This window comes from Dryobates pubescens, chromosome Z (assembly GCF_014839835.1).
Source record: "Dryobates pubescens isolate bDryPub1 chromosome Z, bDryPub1.pri, whole genome shotgun sequence".
NCBI classification, from domain to species: Eukaryota; Metazoa; Chordata; class Aves; order Piciformes; family Picidae; genus Dryobates; species Dryobates pubescens.
The window spans coordinates 93,456,060-93,473,764 of record NC_071657.1 but is presented as its reverse complement, the minus strand read 5'-3'; the positions used below and the strand labels follow the sequence as shown (position 1 = coordinate 93,473,764).

Sequence of the window (17,705 nt, the reverse complement as noted above, 5' to 3'; positions counted from 1 at the left end):
ATGGGTGGAAACTCAAGCAATGGTTTTTGCAGTCCTAACTGTGTAGCCGCAAATATCTCAAAACTCACTCTTGTAAGTCTTGAGAGGAGCTAGCTAGCAATAAATCAAAAAGGAAGGGGCAGCAAAATGAAAAGTTAAGGTATAGAGTGACTATGCCTACCGGTAAATATGTTCCAAATAGATCATATTTTCACCAAGACTTACAATAACTTGATCTTTAAAGGCTACACTTTTCATACCTCTGCTGCCCATAAGCATCATGTTCCTACTGTATGGACTAACCTGCTAACTACAAAAAAAGTATATGTATGCATTTTTATATATATACACACATATATATATATCTACATGCATGCATGTGTGTGTGTATATATGTAATTCTATTTATATAAAATAGTATGTCCCACGAGCCACACAATCTGATTTCCTTTTCATAAGGAGATAAAAAATCTTCAAGAAAGAACAAGATTCTTTAAAATTCATACCTGGGATTGTTCATTTGAAGTAAAAAAAATACTTTATGAGCTTTTCTGAAATTCTTCTTCAAAAGCGATAGAAATGTATGATACTGCATATTCCTAACACAGTAACAACACTATTTATCAACAGACTTGAAGTAAAAGAAGACAGCCAGGGCTCACTATAAGAAACATCAGGACAGGAGAACAACAATACTGATCATATAAGAGCACAAAAGCAGAAGTGAGACAATTTCAGAGAACCAGAAGGTTGGTAGATATTGCACTGGGAACAGTTTTAAGTCATTATCTCTCCATCTTTGAAAACAAAAAGGTGAGTGATGGAGGAAAACAAGAGACATCCATACACATGTTCCAGAGAAAAGGAGACCATTACTAACGATGCAGTATGATTTACACAGAGCCGAAGCTCAGGCTTGCACTGACAGGGACATTAGTATCAGCAATTAATGCAAGTCTGCTGCCACCCGGTGGTAGCTTCGAAGTAGCAGCTCTGAAGAAATCGCCCTTTCCTAGACCCCATGAACTTCAATATAGTCTCTAATCGAACTAAACATTTTGCTTAAAGAAACTCCCCACTTGAAATATCTGCTGCTCATAAACGTTATATTAAGGTTAAATTTAAAACACCGGAGAATGATACAACTAAAAACTGCTGAGCACAAGTAATCAAAACGATTTGAGCCCAGACCCCAACTTTCAATGTCCAAGTCAATACAAAGGCTTTCCTCAACTTTAAAGGAAAGCATCTCTCAAAACCTGAGATTACTGAAATCTAGTCCAACAGTTTCCATCAGAAATTTTCCAGTCTGTAAACACCTAGCAGTTTGGTCTTCAGATTGCTCATCTTCCTAGCAAACATACTGAATGAGGGTATTCATTAGTTGGAAAGCAAGCACAAAACTTTTGCTGACTTCTTACCACACACATGATGTAAGACAGGATAGCTCCAGAGGAGCCAATGAGTGCGCCAACAATGGTCAGCAAGTTGTTGTTCAGTAGGAAGCCCTCGGCACACAAAGCCCATCCAGAATAACTGTTCAGGACAGTAATAACTACAGGCATGTCGGCACCTCCAATAGCTGCTGTTAAAGTGACACCCTGGAAAAAGAAATAAAATACTTCAGTATGACACATGACTAAGGAGAACAGGCACAGAACACAGTCTGCCTGCAGCAACGAAAAATAAATACCAAGTTACTGCAGCTAGGATTGAACTTAGGATTCTGCCTTTTGAGAGGGACAGGAAGGCACTCCCACTGACCCATCCTGTGCTGAATCACACATTTTTATTTGCAAATTATTTTACCAGATCCATGGAACTATTCCTACCACAAAAGGATTCGTATCAAGCAGCCTAAAGGGTAAATTTTGCAACAGCTGGTGTAAGTGAATGGGGTTAAGTTGCACAAGAGAATATTCTTACTAAGTTATCATGATAACCTGCAGATGCAGTGCTCCTTTAAGTATTTTTAAGGACAAATATTCCAAAAAGTCTTTTAGAGTACAAGTCTGTCATACACAAGGATCCATCAAGTCAAAGCTGCGAAAGTAATTATACACATATAAACCTGTTCTCTGAAACAGTTCTGGTTTACAGCTAGATTTAAGGAAGTCCTACTTGCTACACCAAGTTAACACACAGGTCCTATGACAATTGGACTCAGAATTGGGAAACAATCATTATGAAGAAACTTGCAAATTGAAGAACAAACTGCTTGTTCAAATTTGTTTCACCTCCCACAATTCCCCAACTTACCATTATGGCCGAGAGAGCAGACACAGAACCTAAGCAAGTAATTCCTGTTGTGTAACTAGGATCAATCATGTATGGAATCATTCCACCAGCACTGGCTGCCAGCAATCCTGCATTTAATGCATGTCGACCAGGCAAGAGCAGTGGTGCAGAATTCAGGATACCTGCAATCAAATGCATATTCAGAGACTAACACATACATGAGGGAAGGTTTGTCTCTCGCCTTCAGAGGAGACTGAATACCTCAGCAAAAGAAAAACTAAAGAAAAAAGGAGAAGATAAAACAAGTCAGTTGAAATTGTGACCTTGTACTGACTCAATATTGCAACATTTTCAACCTTATTCTAAGTTCTCAAATAGTCCTATCTAAGTTTTTGGTTTATGTCCTAATCTTGCTGAAATGCTTCAAAACAATCACACAAAACACTTTTCCTCTTGAAAAACCTGTTAGAAAAAGTTTTTTTAAAAAATACTTTCATTCTGGGCCCAAACCTTCACATGTTGAGTATGATGTTCAGCAGCAGAAAAATTTTAGCTGAAGCTTCTTAGTACAGGTATTCATAGAATCACAGAATCAATAAGGTTGGAAAAGACCTCAGAGATCACCAAGTCCGACCTGTCACCCAACATCTCCTGACAACTAAACCATGGCTCCAAGTGCCACATCCAATCCCCTCTTGAACACGTCCAGGGATGGGGACTCCACCACCTCCCTGGGCAGCACATCCCAGTGGCCAATTACTCTCTCTGGGAAGAACTTTCTCCTCACCTCCAGCCTAACCCTCCCCTGGCACAGCTTGAGACTGGCTGGTTGCCAGGGAGGGGAGGCCAACCCTCACCTGGCTACAGCCTCCCTTCAGGTAGTTGTAGGGAGCAATATGGTCTGCCCTGAGGCTCCTCTTGTCTTCAGCTTGACCCTGGCTCACTCTATTGTCACACTCTCTCAAAAACCATGAGCTCAGAAATACATGACCAGAGAGATAATCTCAAATACAAAGCATTCCTGCTTTCAAATGCTTTAATTTAACCAGTGCTCTCCAGTCACAAATACTTACCGTAGTTTCCCACAAGGGAAGAGACTTGGGGAGAAAAGAGGGTTCAGTATTTGTGTGATTCAGTTTTAAAAGACAGTTACATATTTATTTTCACCCTAGGCTCTTTTCTTAGTGTGCAAACAAAACAGTAAACAGCAAAAATAACGCAAGTTTATCTGTAACTTTTGGTGTAAGTAATTACATAATGAGTACCTCATTTAAATTTAGCTGAACTCAAGGAAAGAATGAACTGATGGTCTCGTGACTAGGGGTCAAAGTGTGAGACCTACTACCTCTAATTCAATAGTGTATATATAAACTCATTATTTCATATCATGCTGATATGAAAATGCAAGTGGAAAAAAAAACCAACCAAAAATAAAAACAATAACAAAACAGGAAGAGTTGGTGTGAACAGGCAGTGAAGTTCACCAGGGACACGTGCACAAATCACTGAGTAAGTGGCAGGAGTACGATGAAGAAGAATTAAAAAACAACTGAGGAGAAATAAATAACTACTTAGCAGAAATATATCAGAAATACATACTACTGACAAATCCTTCAAAAGATTATTAGAGAAGACAGCTTTCCATCCATGTCACACCTCCTCCTTTTCAAAGGCTGGTCTCAAACACAGAAGCAAACAGATGTTTCCCAGAGGAACTACTGCAAAGCTAATAACAGGATTGGTAATACAAAGCTCTTAGCCGGAACTTCTTAGTAGAGGTATTATCTCAGGCTCTCAAAAGCTGTGTGCTTACAAAACCAAAAATACATGCAAGAAACCCTTAAGTGCCTAACTATCGGGAATGAGTATTTTATTAAGAAGGCATATTTATTAAACTAGTATGAGATATGGAGCATAGAATTTGCACATAGGTAAACAGTAAGCTGAATGGTTTCAAGTGAGGCAGTCTCAACTGAATACTGTAAAACTACCCACTGAAATGAAGCCTACAGTCCCAAGAACAAAATCTCATGAGTATTACCAGTGCTGACTCAGTCTAGCAACACCAGGGTTTCAAACAATATGTCTCCTTACAAACACAAAGTTGTGATCTCAAAAATTCAAAAAAATTAATTAGAGAAACAGTATCAGGTAGTGTCTTAGCAACACTAAAGCAACACTTACTTCTCAACAAGATGAAGTGAAGGAAGCTTACATGACTTGCTAATTAATAGCAGTAGTATGTCCAAGCACTGAAGGCAAACCATTCAAAATTAAAGCTGTACACAAATTAAATAGAATTAAAAAGAGAAAACTACATACATAAGGATTAAACATGTAACTTTACCCTGATACAAAGTACAAGGTTTCTTTCCAAGCACACAGAAGTCTAAAGGCAGAGTTACATGCTGGAGGAAGTTATTTAGCTCTGAAGGGACAGTCTCACCTTGCAGTTTTCCGTAAGCAACGAGAGAGCCGCTGAAAGTCACTCCACCAATGTACGTGCCAAGGTATGCCACAATCTTGGTGAGGTTTGCAGCTGGATCAGTAGCAAAGTGAGGATATTCTATCATGTATTCTGCTACACAGGTGAGAACAGCAGCCAAACCAACCAAACTATGGAAAGCAGCCACTAGCTGAGGCAGATCTGTAATCTGGATGCGTTTAGCAATTGTCAAACCTATTGACAGACAAAGACAGAAAGGAAGTCTTACAAAATACAACCAATTTGTGCAGCTCGAAGTTACTGTATCATGGTTTAGTGTGCAATAGATATATGAACACATGTGCCTGTTTCAATGGAAAGAAATTGTTCCACACTGTAAATTGCTATGGTACTTAATTGGAAGCTGCATATGTGTACTTTGTGCAATGAGGATATCATGGGAATTAGAGAAGACTAAAGCATATCATGTTCTTAAAAGCCTCACTAAATATTGAGAAATTCAATATTTTCTGTGATGAAAGAACTGTGTGAAAAAGGGAATTTGGCAACACTGAGTCAGGAACTGAACAGAAGTTACAAAGTTAGTCAAGTTCATTCACCTCTCTGCATACCCAGTTTTCCAAACAGAGATGTGCTCCCGGTTTTCCATCACTTTCCCTGTGCTTTAACACATGCTCCTGCCTTAATAAAAGCCCTGGAACTTGTGACATATTTGCAAAATAACATGCATGAGCCATACACGCAAGTCAGACAACCCACCTGTGAGCTATACAGTATGTTGTATATATACCCCTTGCATAAATGTGTGTACAGAACATATCATTAGTTTACAGCATCATATACATACCTATGGTACCACCGAGTGCCATGGCACCCGACATCTGTGCCAACAATTCAGGTGATGGCTTAAGGCCTCCAAGAGTTGCTGCTAAACCTCCTGCAACACCAATCATACCCAAAGCATTTCCAAGACGAGCTGTTCCTTGGGTAGACAGACCAGCCAGGGCACCAACACAGCATAAACCTGAGCCCAGATACATCACCTTCAAAATAAGAAAAATGTCATTATGCATTACCAAAAAATCTTTCTGATTATTACACAAAACGGTTGTTTTCTCCCAAATGTGTGTAAGCCATCTTTCTCAAGCAAAATCAAAACTCTTGAAACTGCTGTACAGGATGTGATTCTGGCCAATTAAAACACGACATCTATTCAAACTTCCTTGCCCACTGTAAGACCTTGGTTTATCTGCACTGTGAATACTAAACTTGAGTCAGGCTAATTTTCCTCATCATTTGAGGTGCCAGTTTTTCTTTAGTACAAACACAAAGCAAAATGGTCCTGTTTGTTACAGGAATACTCCCAGAATTTGTTTACTGCATACCTGAACTCCTGTTTTGAAAAAGTGTAAACTAACTTAAATGAACTGAGCTGTACTTGTCTATGCACTAAATATATATATATATAACACAAGACCCTAGCACACAGGTATGTTTGGATTAATTTTTTTCTAAACACAAATGGCAATATACATTCATTTTTCTTACTGTTAAAACCAACAAAAGTTTACCATACAGGTTCAATCCCTATACATTCCTCTGTGCTGAAACCTAACCCCATCCAAATGTCATACCTAGTTTAACTATCAGATCAAGTCAAACTTTCAGAAATATTTAAACCAAAGACTAATTTCTGTAGTTACTCTAATATTTAAGCTATAATTTAGAAAACCTCTCCAATGAATAACAAAGTATCTACAGCTTTATCATTAAAAAAAAACTGCACCAAACACCACAATGCAAAGTGTTTAAAATTTGCAGATTCATTAATTGGATTATGATTGTAAACTTAACCAACTTCAGCTTGGCCACACAGAAATACATAGCTGAATAAGACTATGCTAGCAGTAGTAGTAATTTGCTCTGTACTCCTCAGAGCAAGCAGTGAAGAAGCATACTGTGCTGTGAACAGTGAGCGAAGAGCCACAAAGTTACCTTCTCACCTGTTCAATATTATAGCCACCACTGAGAGCAGCTGCATAGCCTCCTACAAATACACCACCAGGAAGCAGGTACAAGTAATTGTACTCAGGAGGATCTGTGGGGCGTTTGAACATATCCAGCATTCTCTGTGTAACTAGAAACCCACCTGGCCAAAGTAAAGGAACAATTTTACCAAAATAAAATCTGAAACTAAGCTGTAAGAGAAATATTTGGTTCAATCATATTACCACAGAATTAGCAATTGACACCAATAAATCCTCTCAAAAGTTAGTAATCTGGAAAACCATCAGGAAACAAAGATGTAAGTAGGGTGAGATCCTGTCATCTTTTATAAGTTTTGGAGAAAGTTCATGAAAGGAGGAATTGGAAAGCCTGGAAGACTTGTTCTGGCTTTATAGTCTATGCTGGCTGTAAGAGACAGCTTAAGTTTATGGCTGTGTTCTCTTCCCTACCTATTCTAGTAGAAGGCAGTATTTGTAAGTCACATTGCTCATTTTCATGTCTTTTTTTATTCATGAACCTGGGATTTCGGAAGCTCAAGCAAGTGTAAATTCTTCTAAGCCACTACTACACTTACCAAGTAGGAACAAGGAATACAAATGCAAATGCAGTACCATCTGGGGATATACAGGAAAACTGAAAATGCACATTTAAATGTTTCCCTAAAGAAATGTTATACCACAGGGTGTGCAGATAGAGTAACTACTATGAAAACTGGGGACAGGGAGTGGGGGGTCTTTACTGGTAGATGCTCTCAGATCCTATTCCCAGAACAGCACTTCTGGAATCTGTATAATAAAAGAACTAGAAGAAACAAAAGATTTACACAAGTGCTTTAAAGTTACTCTCAGAGGAGAATCTAACATTCATACCTGCAATATTGACTGAAGAGATAAAGGCTGAAAGCACTGCTAGGCTTTGAGGAGTGTTTACAGGGAGGTAGTTTCCTCCCATCAATACCAGCCCACCAACTGCCGTTAGTCCTGTTTAAAAGAGCAAAGTGTTACCAAACCTTAAACAGCTCTATACCCATATTGAGTTACCTTTCAGCTGTCAAACACATAATAGTAAATTCACATTCTGACCCAACAAAACCTTACAAAGACTACCATAAACTTTCTCAGCAATACAAACTTATTCTTTCTTTTCAAACAATTGGTATAGAAATATAGTTTTGAAGTACAGTGGCTCAAGCACAGAGACAGACTGCAAGTACAAGCCTGATAAAAAAATAAAAATCTTTGCTTTTAACAGTCATGGTAGATCAAACTCATGACCTCTCAAATACATACAATCACAACTATGTAAAATCTTATATATTTATCCAGTTTTGAATCCTAGGGGTCACTTACATAGAATACATAGAATAAACCAGGTTGGAAGAGACCTTCAAGATCATCGCGTCCAACCCATCAACCAATCCAACACCGCCCAAGCAACTAACCCACGGCACCAAGCACCCCGTCAAGTCTTCTCCTAAAAACCTCCAGTGATGGCGACTCCACCACCTCCCCAGGCAGCCCATTCCAATGTGCAATCACTCTTTCTGTATAGAACTTTTTTCTAACATCCAGCCTGAACCTCCCCTGGCGCAGCCTGAGACAGTGTCCTCTTGTTCTGGTACTGCTTGCCTGGGAGAAGAGACCAACATCCGTCTGTCTACAACCTCCCTTGTTTTTCTTCTGCTCTTTCAAAACAGATCAAAGAGATCAAAAAATAATGCAGAAAAGATGAAATACAAGGTATTTTCAAAACAACATTTTTGTGAAATGGGAGGAAAGATGGATTCTAAGAAAGGAGAGGCTCTAGCACTCCAGGTACAAGAAATTTCAAAGCAAACAAGGTAAGAGTGGAAGATTACTTATAAACATTAAAAATTTGCCCTTCTTTTGGAAAAACACACTCACAGAAAGAATGTTTTGTGAGTACTTGCTGTTTACAGAAGTAAACTCAGACTGCTCTTTGGCATTTTAAAAGGTTTATCAGCAGACTTCTGTCTAAAGTTCATGTAAAAGGAGCTGTGTCTACATCAAATACGAAACGAGCAGTTATGTGACAGCTACTTACCTGAGATAGCATTAGTCACTGACATGAGTGGAGAGTGCAGAGCAGGAGTCACACCCCATACTGTATGGTACCCCACTATTCCAGCTAGGCCAAATGTTGTTACCATTTGTGTGAAAGCAGTATTAGGAGCTACAATGCCTAGTCCTAACATGCCAGATAAACCTAAAAGAAAAGAATAATAAAACGTTTCTGTAAATTTTCAACGGCTTCCTAAACTCTGTACAACAGGAGTCCAGTATTAAGCTGAAACCACAAGGGAGTTTTGTGCATGGACTTGTTTCAGGATCTGCTGGATTGTCTTTGTCAACCACAAGATTATTTTAGTGCTACTGTTTCTTTTACAATAGAAAAACACCAATAAGTATAATACACACATCTTTATTATGCATGCACACAAAGCAGCAAAGATAGGTTTCCTGGTTTTACAACAAAAGTGTAAAAGCCACACTCATGCTGAGATACTACTTGAAAGACTCAAAGACTGCGTGTGAAGAATGGGGCTTAAAATTAGGAATACTCGATTAATTTACTACCTCATGCAGAGGTTCTGATGCACAAAGAATACCAAACGACAAGAAGGGACAATATTTGTTTACAAAGACAAATGTCCTATTCTTAGTACTTCAACAGATTTTTGGCATTTAAAGTATCATACAATACATTAACGTTTGTAGAAATCATTGGCATTGAACTGCTTCTACTGCAAAGTATGGGAACAGTTCCTAGAAGAAGTCCTTCAGAATTGTAAGCATTTTACTGATATTTAAATAAAGCCAAACACACAGACATGCACACTGCATGAGTCAGCACTGTTTGAAATGTCAATATTTCTGGTAAAATTTCTAAAGTTGTATTTTCCCTTTCAAAAGCAATTATTACACTACATTGATGTTGCACTAGAATACACCAGCCAATGAACCACTCTCCCAGAGAGTTATTAAACTGAGTAAGATGAGTGATCACTTAAAAGTATGAGGAGTATTCTACACTGATTCTCTAGCTTGGCAAGTTGCCTACCTGCTGTGTATATGGATGCTGTAGTCATAGTTTTTGCAAAAGGTGTAACAGTTGCTGCTTTTTCTGCCTCCAGCTCTGCTACAGTCTTCTGCTTCACAGGTGCTCCTTGAGGAACATTATTTGGTGGAGGTGCTGGGAAAATCACCTTGCCATCCTGACAAGAGATACTGACAGTTATCTCTTTAGAGTTAGAAGAGCCTGTTCTTAATCCTGTGGCTCAGATCAGTGCTAACATCCTATAACCATGCCACAGGACCATCTTCCTTTTCTGCATCACCAGAATTCTGCAAGGGTGGATGGTCAGTACAGCCTGAGCAAGTTAACCACACTGGTTTACACATTTTCCAGATAAAATTTAGTATCACTGTCCAAGACCATCTGGCAGAAACACAGCACAAGACTTGAAAACAGAAACAAAACCAAAGGAGGTAAAGTTCCTTAAATGGAAAACGTTTCAGCAAAATAAAACAGGGTCTCAAAAATGGCAAAATCCGCTACAGATCTGAATGGTAATCAGAGCCTGTCTGGACCTCAGCTAGATACCAAGTACGTTATCTCACATTTCTCGCCATTCTCCCAGCCTCTGGAGGAGTGACTGACAGAACTGTCAGACCTGAGCTGTACACAACACATCAGTGAACCTGGAACAGTTGAAGTCAATGCAAACCCCAGAGCAAATATCATAGGCTGTACAAAATGTTTGCAACATAATGCAGCAAAACTCAACAGAAACTAATACCTCTTATCTAAACTGCAAGTTATTATTTCCTAGTAGTTGCAGAAAGAGAGCCCATACTGGCCTATTTCCTATGTTTGCATTTTATTATTTCCTATTAGAGCTTAAAATATCCTGCATATTCCAGGTTCCACCAGTTTCTTCTGAAATTACTCTTGTAAGAACAGAAATGTGTCTACTTAACAATATAAATAAACAGATAGATAGAAAGAAGAATGTTTTTCTGGTCCTATAGTAATATTTCAAATATGCTGTCAATAATAGACATTAGGTTTAATTATGACCAAAAAAAACACAGCAAACAAAACAAAACAAAAAAAAAACAACCTGAGAGTTTCCCCTTCAGAAAAGGCACAGAAAAATATTCAGCTGAATGATGTAAATATGACTGTCCATCAAGCCACATTTGAAGTCTATTGGTATGCAGTATCTTTAAATGCATTGTAAAGCGACAACACTGAGAGATGTGTAAGTATGTACTCACAAATAAAAAGTATTTACTAACTTACTTTCATTACTACAGTTCCTCTAATAACATGATCGAGAGTCCCATAATCAAATTCATCTTTTGGATCAAAGTAGAAATTCTCTTTGTCAGGACTAATAGCCTTTAGGAGTTTGATAATATTATTGGAATACAGAGTACTGGCCTGAGTAGCCATTCTGCTAGGCAAGTCTGTGTAACCAATGTGTGTAACACCCTGAAAAAAAAATAAGTAAAATATTAAGGATTAGTGCAACCTCTAAAGAAATAACATTTCTTCCAATATATCCTTTGGGAAACACCTATCTAGACTCTTTCACTTACTTCTGTTCTTAAGCCCACCTATAATTGTTACCTGCAGCTCTAATATTATTAAGTCAGGGGAGGATTACTCTCAACACTTAGGAGATTTCAACATAAACAAGCCCAACATCTTAAATATTATTAGCAACAAGCCTACACAGACAGGAAGATGCAAGAGCACTGATGCAAGAGCTTGTCCTCTCCATAGCCTACAATTCTCTCAGAACTTAGATTCTTAAAGCTCTTACAAAGAGATTATCCTGCCCAATGCTTGGCGTTTCCTCAGTTCTGGAGGGCATGCACTAGACACACCTTTCTACATGACAGAGGAGTGAAGAGAGCTTCCTCAGACCTAGATAGCTGTGCAAGTACTTACACAGCACTTACACAGCACTTCCAGGATGGCCAAGGGATCAGGCCCAGCCAGCATGGATTTAGGAAGGGCAGGTCCTGCCTGACCAACCTGATCTCCTTCTATGATCAGGTGACCCGCCTGGTGGATGTGGGGAGGGCTGTGGATGTGGTCTACCTGGACTTCAGCAAGGCCTTTGACACTGTCCCCCACAGCAAACTCCTGGCCAAGCTGACAGCCCATGGCTTGGATGGGAGCACACTGCAATGGGTTAGCAACTGGCTGCAGGGCCAAGCCCAGAGAGTGGTGGTGAATGGTGCCACATCCAGCTGGCAGCCAGTCACTAGTGGTGTGCCCCAAGGATCAGTGCTGGGCCCCATGCTCTTTAACATCTTTATTGATGATCTGGATGAGGGCATTGACTCCATCATCAGTAAATTTGCAGATGACACCAAGCTGGGGGCAGGAGTTGATCTGCTGGAGGGTAGAGAGGCTCTCCAGAGGGACCTTGACAGGCTGGACAGATGGGCAGAGTCAAACATGATGGCATACAACAAGTCCAAGTGCCGGGTGCTGCACTTTGGCCACAATAACCCCATGCAGTGCTACAGGCTCACAGGATGTTAGGAGTTGGAAGGGACCTCCAAAGATCATCAAGTACAATCCCTCTGCCAAAGCAGGACCACAGAATCCAGCACAGGTCACACAGAAACACATCCAGACAGGGCTGCAAAATCTCCAGAGAAGGAGACTCCAAAACCTCTCTGGGCAGCCTGTTCCAGGGCTCTGTGACCCTCACAGTGAAGAAGTTCCTCCTCATGTTGAGGTGGAAACTCCTGTGCTGGAGTTTCCATCCATTGTCCCTTGTCCTATCACAGGGTGCAACTTGAGCAGAGCCTGTCCCTGTCCCCTCCCTCTTGAACCCCAGCCCTCAGATATTTATAAACACTTATTAAATCCCCTCTCAGTCTTCTTTCCTCCAGACTCTTTTCTGGTTGACTGAAGAGTGTGAAGGAAATATCCTAACATTTAGAAAACAACTATAAGTCCAGGAACATCAAGGCTGTGGGCTGTGACCCCTTTGCTTCCAAGACTGGAGTCTCCTCTCCAAGCCTGAAGAGCTACAGGGTCCTTTCTTCAGGTTGTCCTGGTTTTCTCAAGAGGACAAAAGCAGCCTGTGCACAGCCTGGGCAGAGCATGATACAACCTCCTAACCTAAAAATAAGAAATCTTAGGGAATCAGGGACAGGCTGGGGTCGGAGTGGCTGGAGAGCACCCAAGCAGAAAGGGACCTAGGGGAACGGGTTGACAGCCAGCTGAACAGGAGGCAGCAGGGTGCCCAGGTGGCCAAGAAGGTCAATGGCATGCTGGCCTGCATCAAAAATAGTGCAGCCAGCAGGAGCAAGGAAATCATTGTGCCCCTGTACTCAGAACTGGTTAGGCTGCACCTTGAATACTATGTCCAGTTCTGGGCCCCTTAGTGGCCCAGACACTGAGACTCTTGAACATGTCCAGAGAAGGGCAGCAAGGCTGGTGAGAGACCTTGAGCACAAGCCCTACGAGGAGAGGCTGAGGGAGCTGTGATTGTTTATCCTGCAGAAGAGGCAGCTCAGGGGAGACCTTATTGCTGTCTACAACTACCTGAAGGGAGGTTGTAGCCAGGTGGGGGTTGGTCTCCCAGGCAACCGGCCCCAGAACAAGAGGACACAGAGTCAAGCTGCACCAGGGGAAGTTTAGGCTGGAGGTGAGGAGAAAGTTCTTCACAGAAAGTGTTATTGTCCATTGGAATGTGCTACTCAGGGAGGTTGCGGAGTCATCATCCATGGAGGTGTTCAAAAAGGGATTGGACATGGCACTTGAAGCCATAATTTAGTAGTCATAAGGTGCTGGGTAACAGGTTAGACTTATGATCTCTGAGGTCTTTTCCAACCTTATTGATTCTATGATTCTATTATGTTAACATTGTGTGGTCGTTTGAGGCTGTGCCTTTAAGAACAAACACTGCTGGAACACACTGGCTAATGTTTTTGGTACTAGAACCAAAACATTCTGATATTCTAAACGAATTTCATTGGTTGATAAACAAAAATGTAGCTTTAGATTGTGAAGCAGTTGGAATTTTTTTTTCCTCAGTTCAGTTCGGTTTGGGAGTTGGGGGGAGTTGGAGGTTTCAGCCTGTTCTCCCTGCCTGCTTCTGCGAACTGCTGGAGTTGGCCTTCAGGTAAGCAAACACTAATCCTGCATGGGCTTTTGAAGCTTGCTAACAACTCTTTTCCTTAGTAACTTGCCTTTCTCTCTCTCTAACCCCTTTTTGGGGAAAAAGGGAGGTGGGGGGGGAGAGAGGGGGTTCCAAGGAGGGGATCCCTCCCTCGGGGAGGGATTTTTGTTGTGTTATTTGTCTTTGCTGTGTATTTCTGTGTATATATTGTAAATACCTGTATATATTGTGTTATATATAACCTGCTTTCCATATATGCTTGTAAATATATAGCTTTTGCTCTTCGACTGAGTTAGCTGTGGTTTCTTACTTTGTGGAGGAGGGAGAGCTAAGCCCTCTCTCAACCTACCACAATTGCTTAAAGAATAAATATAAGTATACTTGGCCTTCAGGCTCTTGAGCTCTTGGAAGGTATCGGAAGCTGAGGCTAGCATACACTTTTCATGTTTAAGCAGGCTGATGCTAAATCACTGCTCTGACAACTTACAGCTAAGATCAGTGCCTGCTTCCAGGAATTCTGACCTTCTTCATGCAACATTCTGGCATACTGCTAATAGTTCTGCACTGCTGCTCTTTTCCACCACTCAGTGCCAGTACACTATACTTAGACATAACATTCCTCTGACTAAAAGGGATCTATATAAACTCTTCATGAAAGTATCTGCTTACTTCTCTTCTACATACTCTAATTTCAGTTTTTTAACAGCATCACACATCCTAGAAAACCTCAAAGCCAAACACAATGCTTATATTATCATATACAGACACACAGTCCCACTTATATTTATGGCAAGGATAGCAGCAGTATGCTCTACAGGCTTCCCTAACAATAGCATTATGTCTTTATTTTTCAAAATAGCACCAAAAAGTGGAAAAACAAGCTCTTAGCTGACCCAGTGAACACTGGAATAAACCCAAAGAACTTCAGAGCAAAATTGTTTACATTAAGGAACCAATATCTGGAAGTCCTAGTTTGGGTTATAAGAGGCTTGGAACTCTAGAACAGGCTGGCGAACCTAAAGACATACAAAGACCACACTCTCCTGAAGCTGAAACTCTATTGAGCGAAGTCAGAGATTTTGCCCTGAAGTAAATACTGACACCCTGAATCCATTGAGCTCACCTCTGATGGGGACTGTTAACCTCCAATTGTGGGAGGTGACAAACAAGTCAGAGAAGCTATTGATACTGCTGTTTCTTTAGGCAGACCAAGAAAGAGACACCAAACCACAGCCTCAGCTCCACAGAGATGAAACACTGGACTTGGAAGTCTAAATAGTAAGAATTCTACACAAAATAACCAGATTAACACCATACAAAGGTATTTATTTCTTTTTAAAACCTCAAGTTGTTATAGACATGACTACTGATGAAATAGAATAGAATAGAATTAACCATGTTGGAAAAGACCTTTTGAGATCATCAAGTCCAACCTATCACCCTACGCCACCTAATCAACTAAACCATGGCACCAAGTGCCTCATCCAGTCTCTTCTTAAACACCTCCAGTGATGGTGACTCCACCACCTCCCTGGCCAGCCCATTCCAATGGCCAATCACTCCTTCTGTGAAGAATTTCTTCCTAACATCCACCCTAAGCCTCCCCTGGCACAGCTTGAGACTGTGTCCTCTTGTTCTGTAGCCTGGAAGAAGAGACCAACCCCCACCTGGCTACACTTCCCTTCAGGTAGTTGTAGATGGTAATAAGGTCTCCTCTAAGCCTCCTCTTCTCCAGGCTAAGCAACCCCAGCTCCCTCAGCCTCTCCTCATAGGGCTTGTGCTCCGAACCCCTCCCCAGCTTGGTTGCCCTTCTCTGGGTACATTCCAGCAAGTCAACATCCTTCCTAAACTGAGGGGCCCAGAACTGGACACAGGACTCAAGGTCTGGCCTAACCAGTGCTGAATACAGGAGCACAAAGAGTTCCCTGCTCCTGCTGGTCACACTCCTCCTGATACAGGCCAGAATGCCATTGGCCTTCTTGGCCACCTGGGCACACTGCTGGATCATGTTCAGCCTACTATCAACCAGTACCCCCACGTCCCTTTTCTGCCTGGTTGCACTCCAGCCACTCAGACCCCAGCCTGTAGCACTGCATGGGGTTGTTGTGGCCAATGTGTAGAACCCAGCACTGAGATGTGTTAGATTTCATGCCATTGGACTCTGCCCATCTGTCCAGCCTGTCAAGGTCCCTCTGCAGAGGTCTCCTACCCTCAAATAGATCAACTCCTGCCCCCAGTTTGGTGTCATCTGCAAATTTACTGATGATGGACTCAATCCCCTCATCCAGATTATCAATAAAGATATTGAACAGGACAGGGCCCAGCACTGATCCCTGGGGGACACCACTAGTGACTTGCTGCCAGCTGCATGTGGCACCATTGACCACCACTCTCTGGGCTCGGTGCTCCGGCCGGTTCCTAACCCAGTGCAGAGTGCTGCTGTCCAAGCCATGGGCTGACAGCCTGGCCAGGAGTTTGCTGTGGGGGACGGTGTTAAAGGCCTTGCTGAAGTCCAGGTAGAATAAATCCTCCCCCATATCCACCAGGTGAGTCACCTGGTTATAGAAGATCAGGGTGGTCAGGCAGGACCTGCCCTTCCTAATTCCATGCTGGCTGGGCCTGATCCCTTGGCCATCCTGTAAGTGCTGTGTGATTGCACTCAAGATGACCTGTTCCATCATCTTGCTGCCTTCATGCCTAAAGGACTGCTGAAACCCAAACAGCAAAAATCAGCTACTCATTTTCAGCATACAGTTTACAAAACAATGTGACTTCACGTAAAATGAGAACAATCTGCAGATTAAAATGCTTACCTTATGAACATACAGCTCTCCAGGCTTTGTAGTTTCAATGTTTCCCCCTGCTTCTGCAGCTAAATCCACAACAACTGAACCTTCTTTCATTGATTCTATCATATCTTTCTTAAACAAGACAGGAGCTTTTTTGCCTGGTAAGACAAGGCATAGTTTGTTAAGCACAAAATACAGCTTTTTATTGGTAGAGATCAGGAGATGAGAGATCTCTCTAACCTTACTTTTGTAAGGAAAATTTTCAAGTAATTGGTACCTTAGGATGAAATGTAAAGGTACAAGCGGACAGAAGAGATACTACATCTTGCTGCCAGGCACATAATAAAGGGTATGAATGGTTACTGTACCGAAAACATGACAGCTTACACAAGATAAACAAAAATTCTTATCTTGCACATAAAAACATACCTGGAATAAGTGCTGTAGTGATGATAATATCAACATCTTGGCACTGTTTAGCAAAGAGTTTCATTTCAGCTTCAATAAATTCTTTGGACATTTCTTTAGCATAACCACCTTGTCCCTCTCCAGATTCCTTTATGTCTACTTCCAAAGGCTCAGCACCAAGAGACTTGAACTGTTCCAAAGCTGCAGCTCTAGGAAAAGAAAATTGCAAGGGATGAAACAGCTTCTATTAAAAATCCACCACGACTTTTCTGTCTTTTTAGTAGCAGTCTTCAGACAAGAGATCCCTGGGTGATCTGGTTGAGGGGTCAGGTGCTCAAATAATTTTTTCCTCAATACCCTTAGTTGCAGGAGGGAATACCACAAGGAACAGGACAGCAGCCATAATCAACAAGTGGCTTAGAGGCTGGTGCAGACAAAAGAATTTTGGGTTTTTTGATCTTGGTAAAATTTCTACTGCACCAGGCCACCTGGCAACAGATGGAGTACATCTGTCCCAAAGAAGGGGAAAGGTCACAGTATATGAGAATGGCCTGTCCCCCAAAGGTAAAAAGATTCTGGGGAGGGAACTGGCAGCTCTCATCGACAGGGCTTTAAACTAGTTTCGAAGGGGGGAGGGGCTGAAACTAGTCCCCTCAGGCAAGAG

The 17,705-nt window shown here is 41.4% G+C and overlaps 1 protein-coding gene across 1 annotated transcript in view; it reads right to left on the bottom strand.

Moving 5' to 3' along the window:
- The window catches only part of NNT (nicotinamide nucleotide transhydrogenase), a 58,124-nt gene that overhangs the window by 21,560 nt on the left and 18,859 nt on the right, over nucleotides 1-17,705 (bottom strand). Inside the window, exons 7-17 of the mRNA XM_009899378.2 lie at nucleotides 17,063-17,250; nucleotides 16,658-16,791; nucleotides 10,997-11,188; nucleotides 9,752-9,905; nucleotides 8,735-8,896; nucleotides 7,540-7,650; nucleotides 6,667-6,812; nucleotides 5,511-5,706; nucleotides 4,664-4,897; nucleotides 2,239-2,399; nucleotides 1,401-1,580 (exon numbers count right to left, since the gene is read on the bottom strand). Coding sequence (XP_009897680.1) covers nucleotides 1,401-1,580; nucleotides 2,239-2,399; nucleotides 4,664-4,897; nucleotides 5,511-5,706; nucleotides 6,667-6,812; nucleotides 7,540-7,650; nucleotides 8,735-8,896; nucleotides 9,752-9,905; nucleotides 10,997-11,188; nucleotides 16,658-16,791; nucleotides 17,063-17,250 — 1,858 coding nt within the window. The remainder of the gene's footprint in view (nucleotides 1-1,400; nucleotides 1,581-2,238; nucleotides 2,400-4,663; nucleotides 4,898-5,510; nucleotides 5,707-6,666; nucleotides 6,813-7,539; nucleotides 7,651-8,734; nucleotides 8,897-9,751; nucleotides 9,906-10,996; nucleotides 11,189-16,657; nucleotides 16,792-17,062; nucleotides 17,251-17,705) is intronic.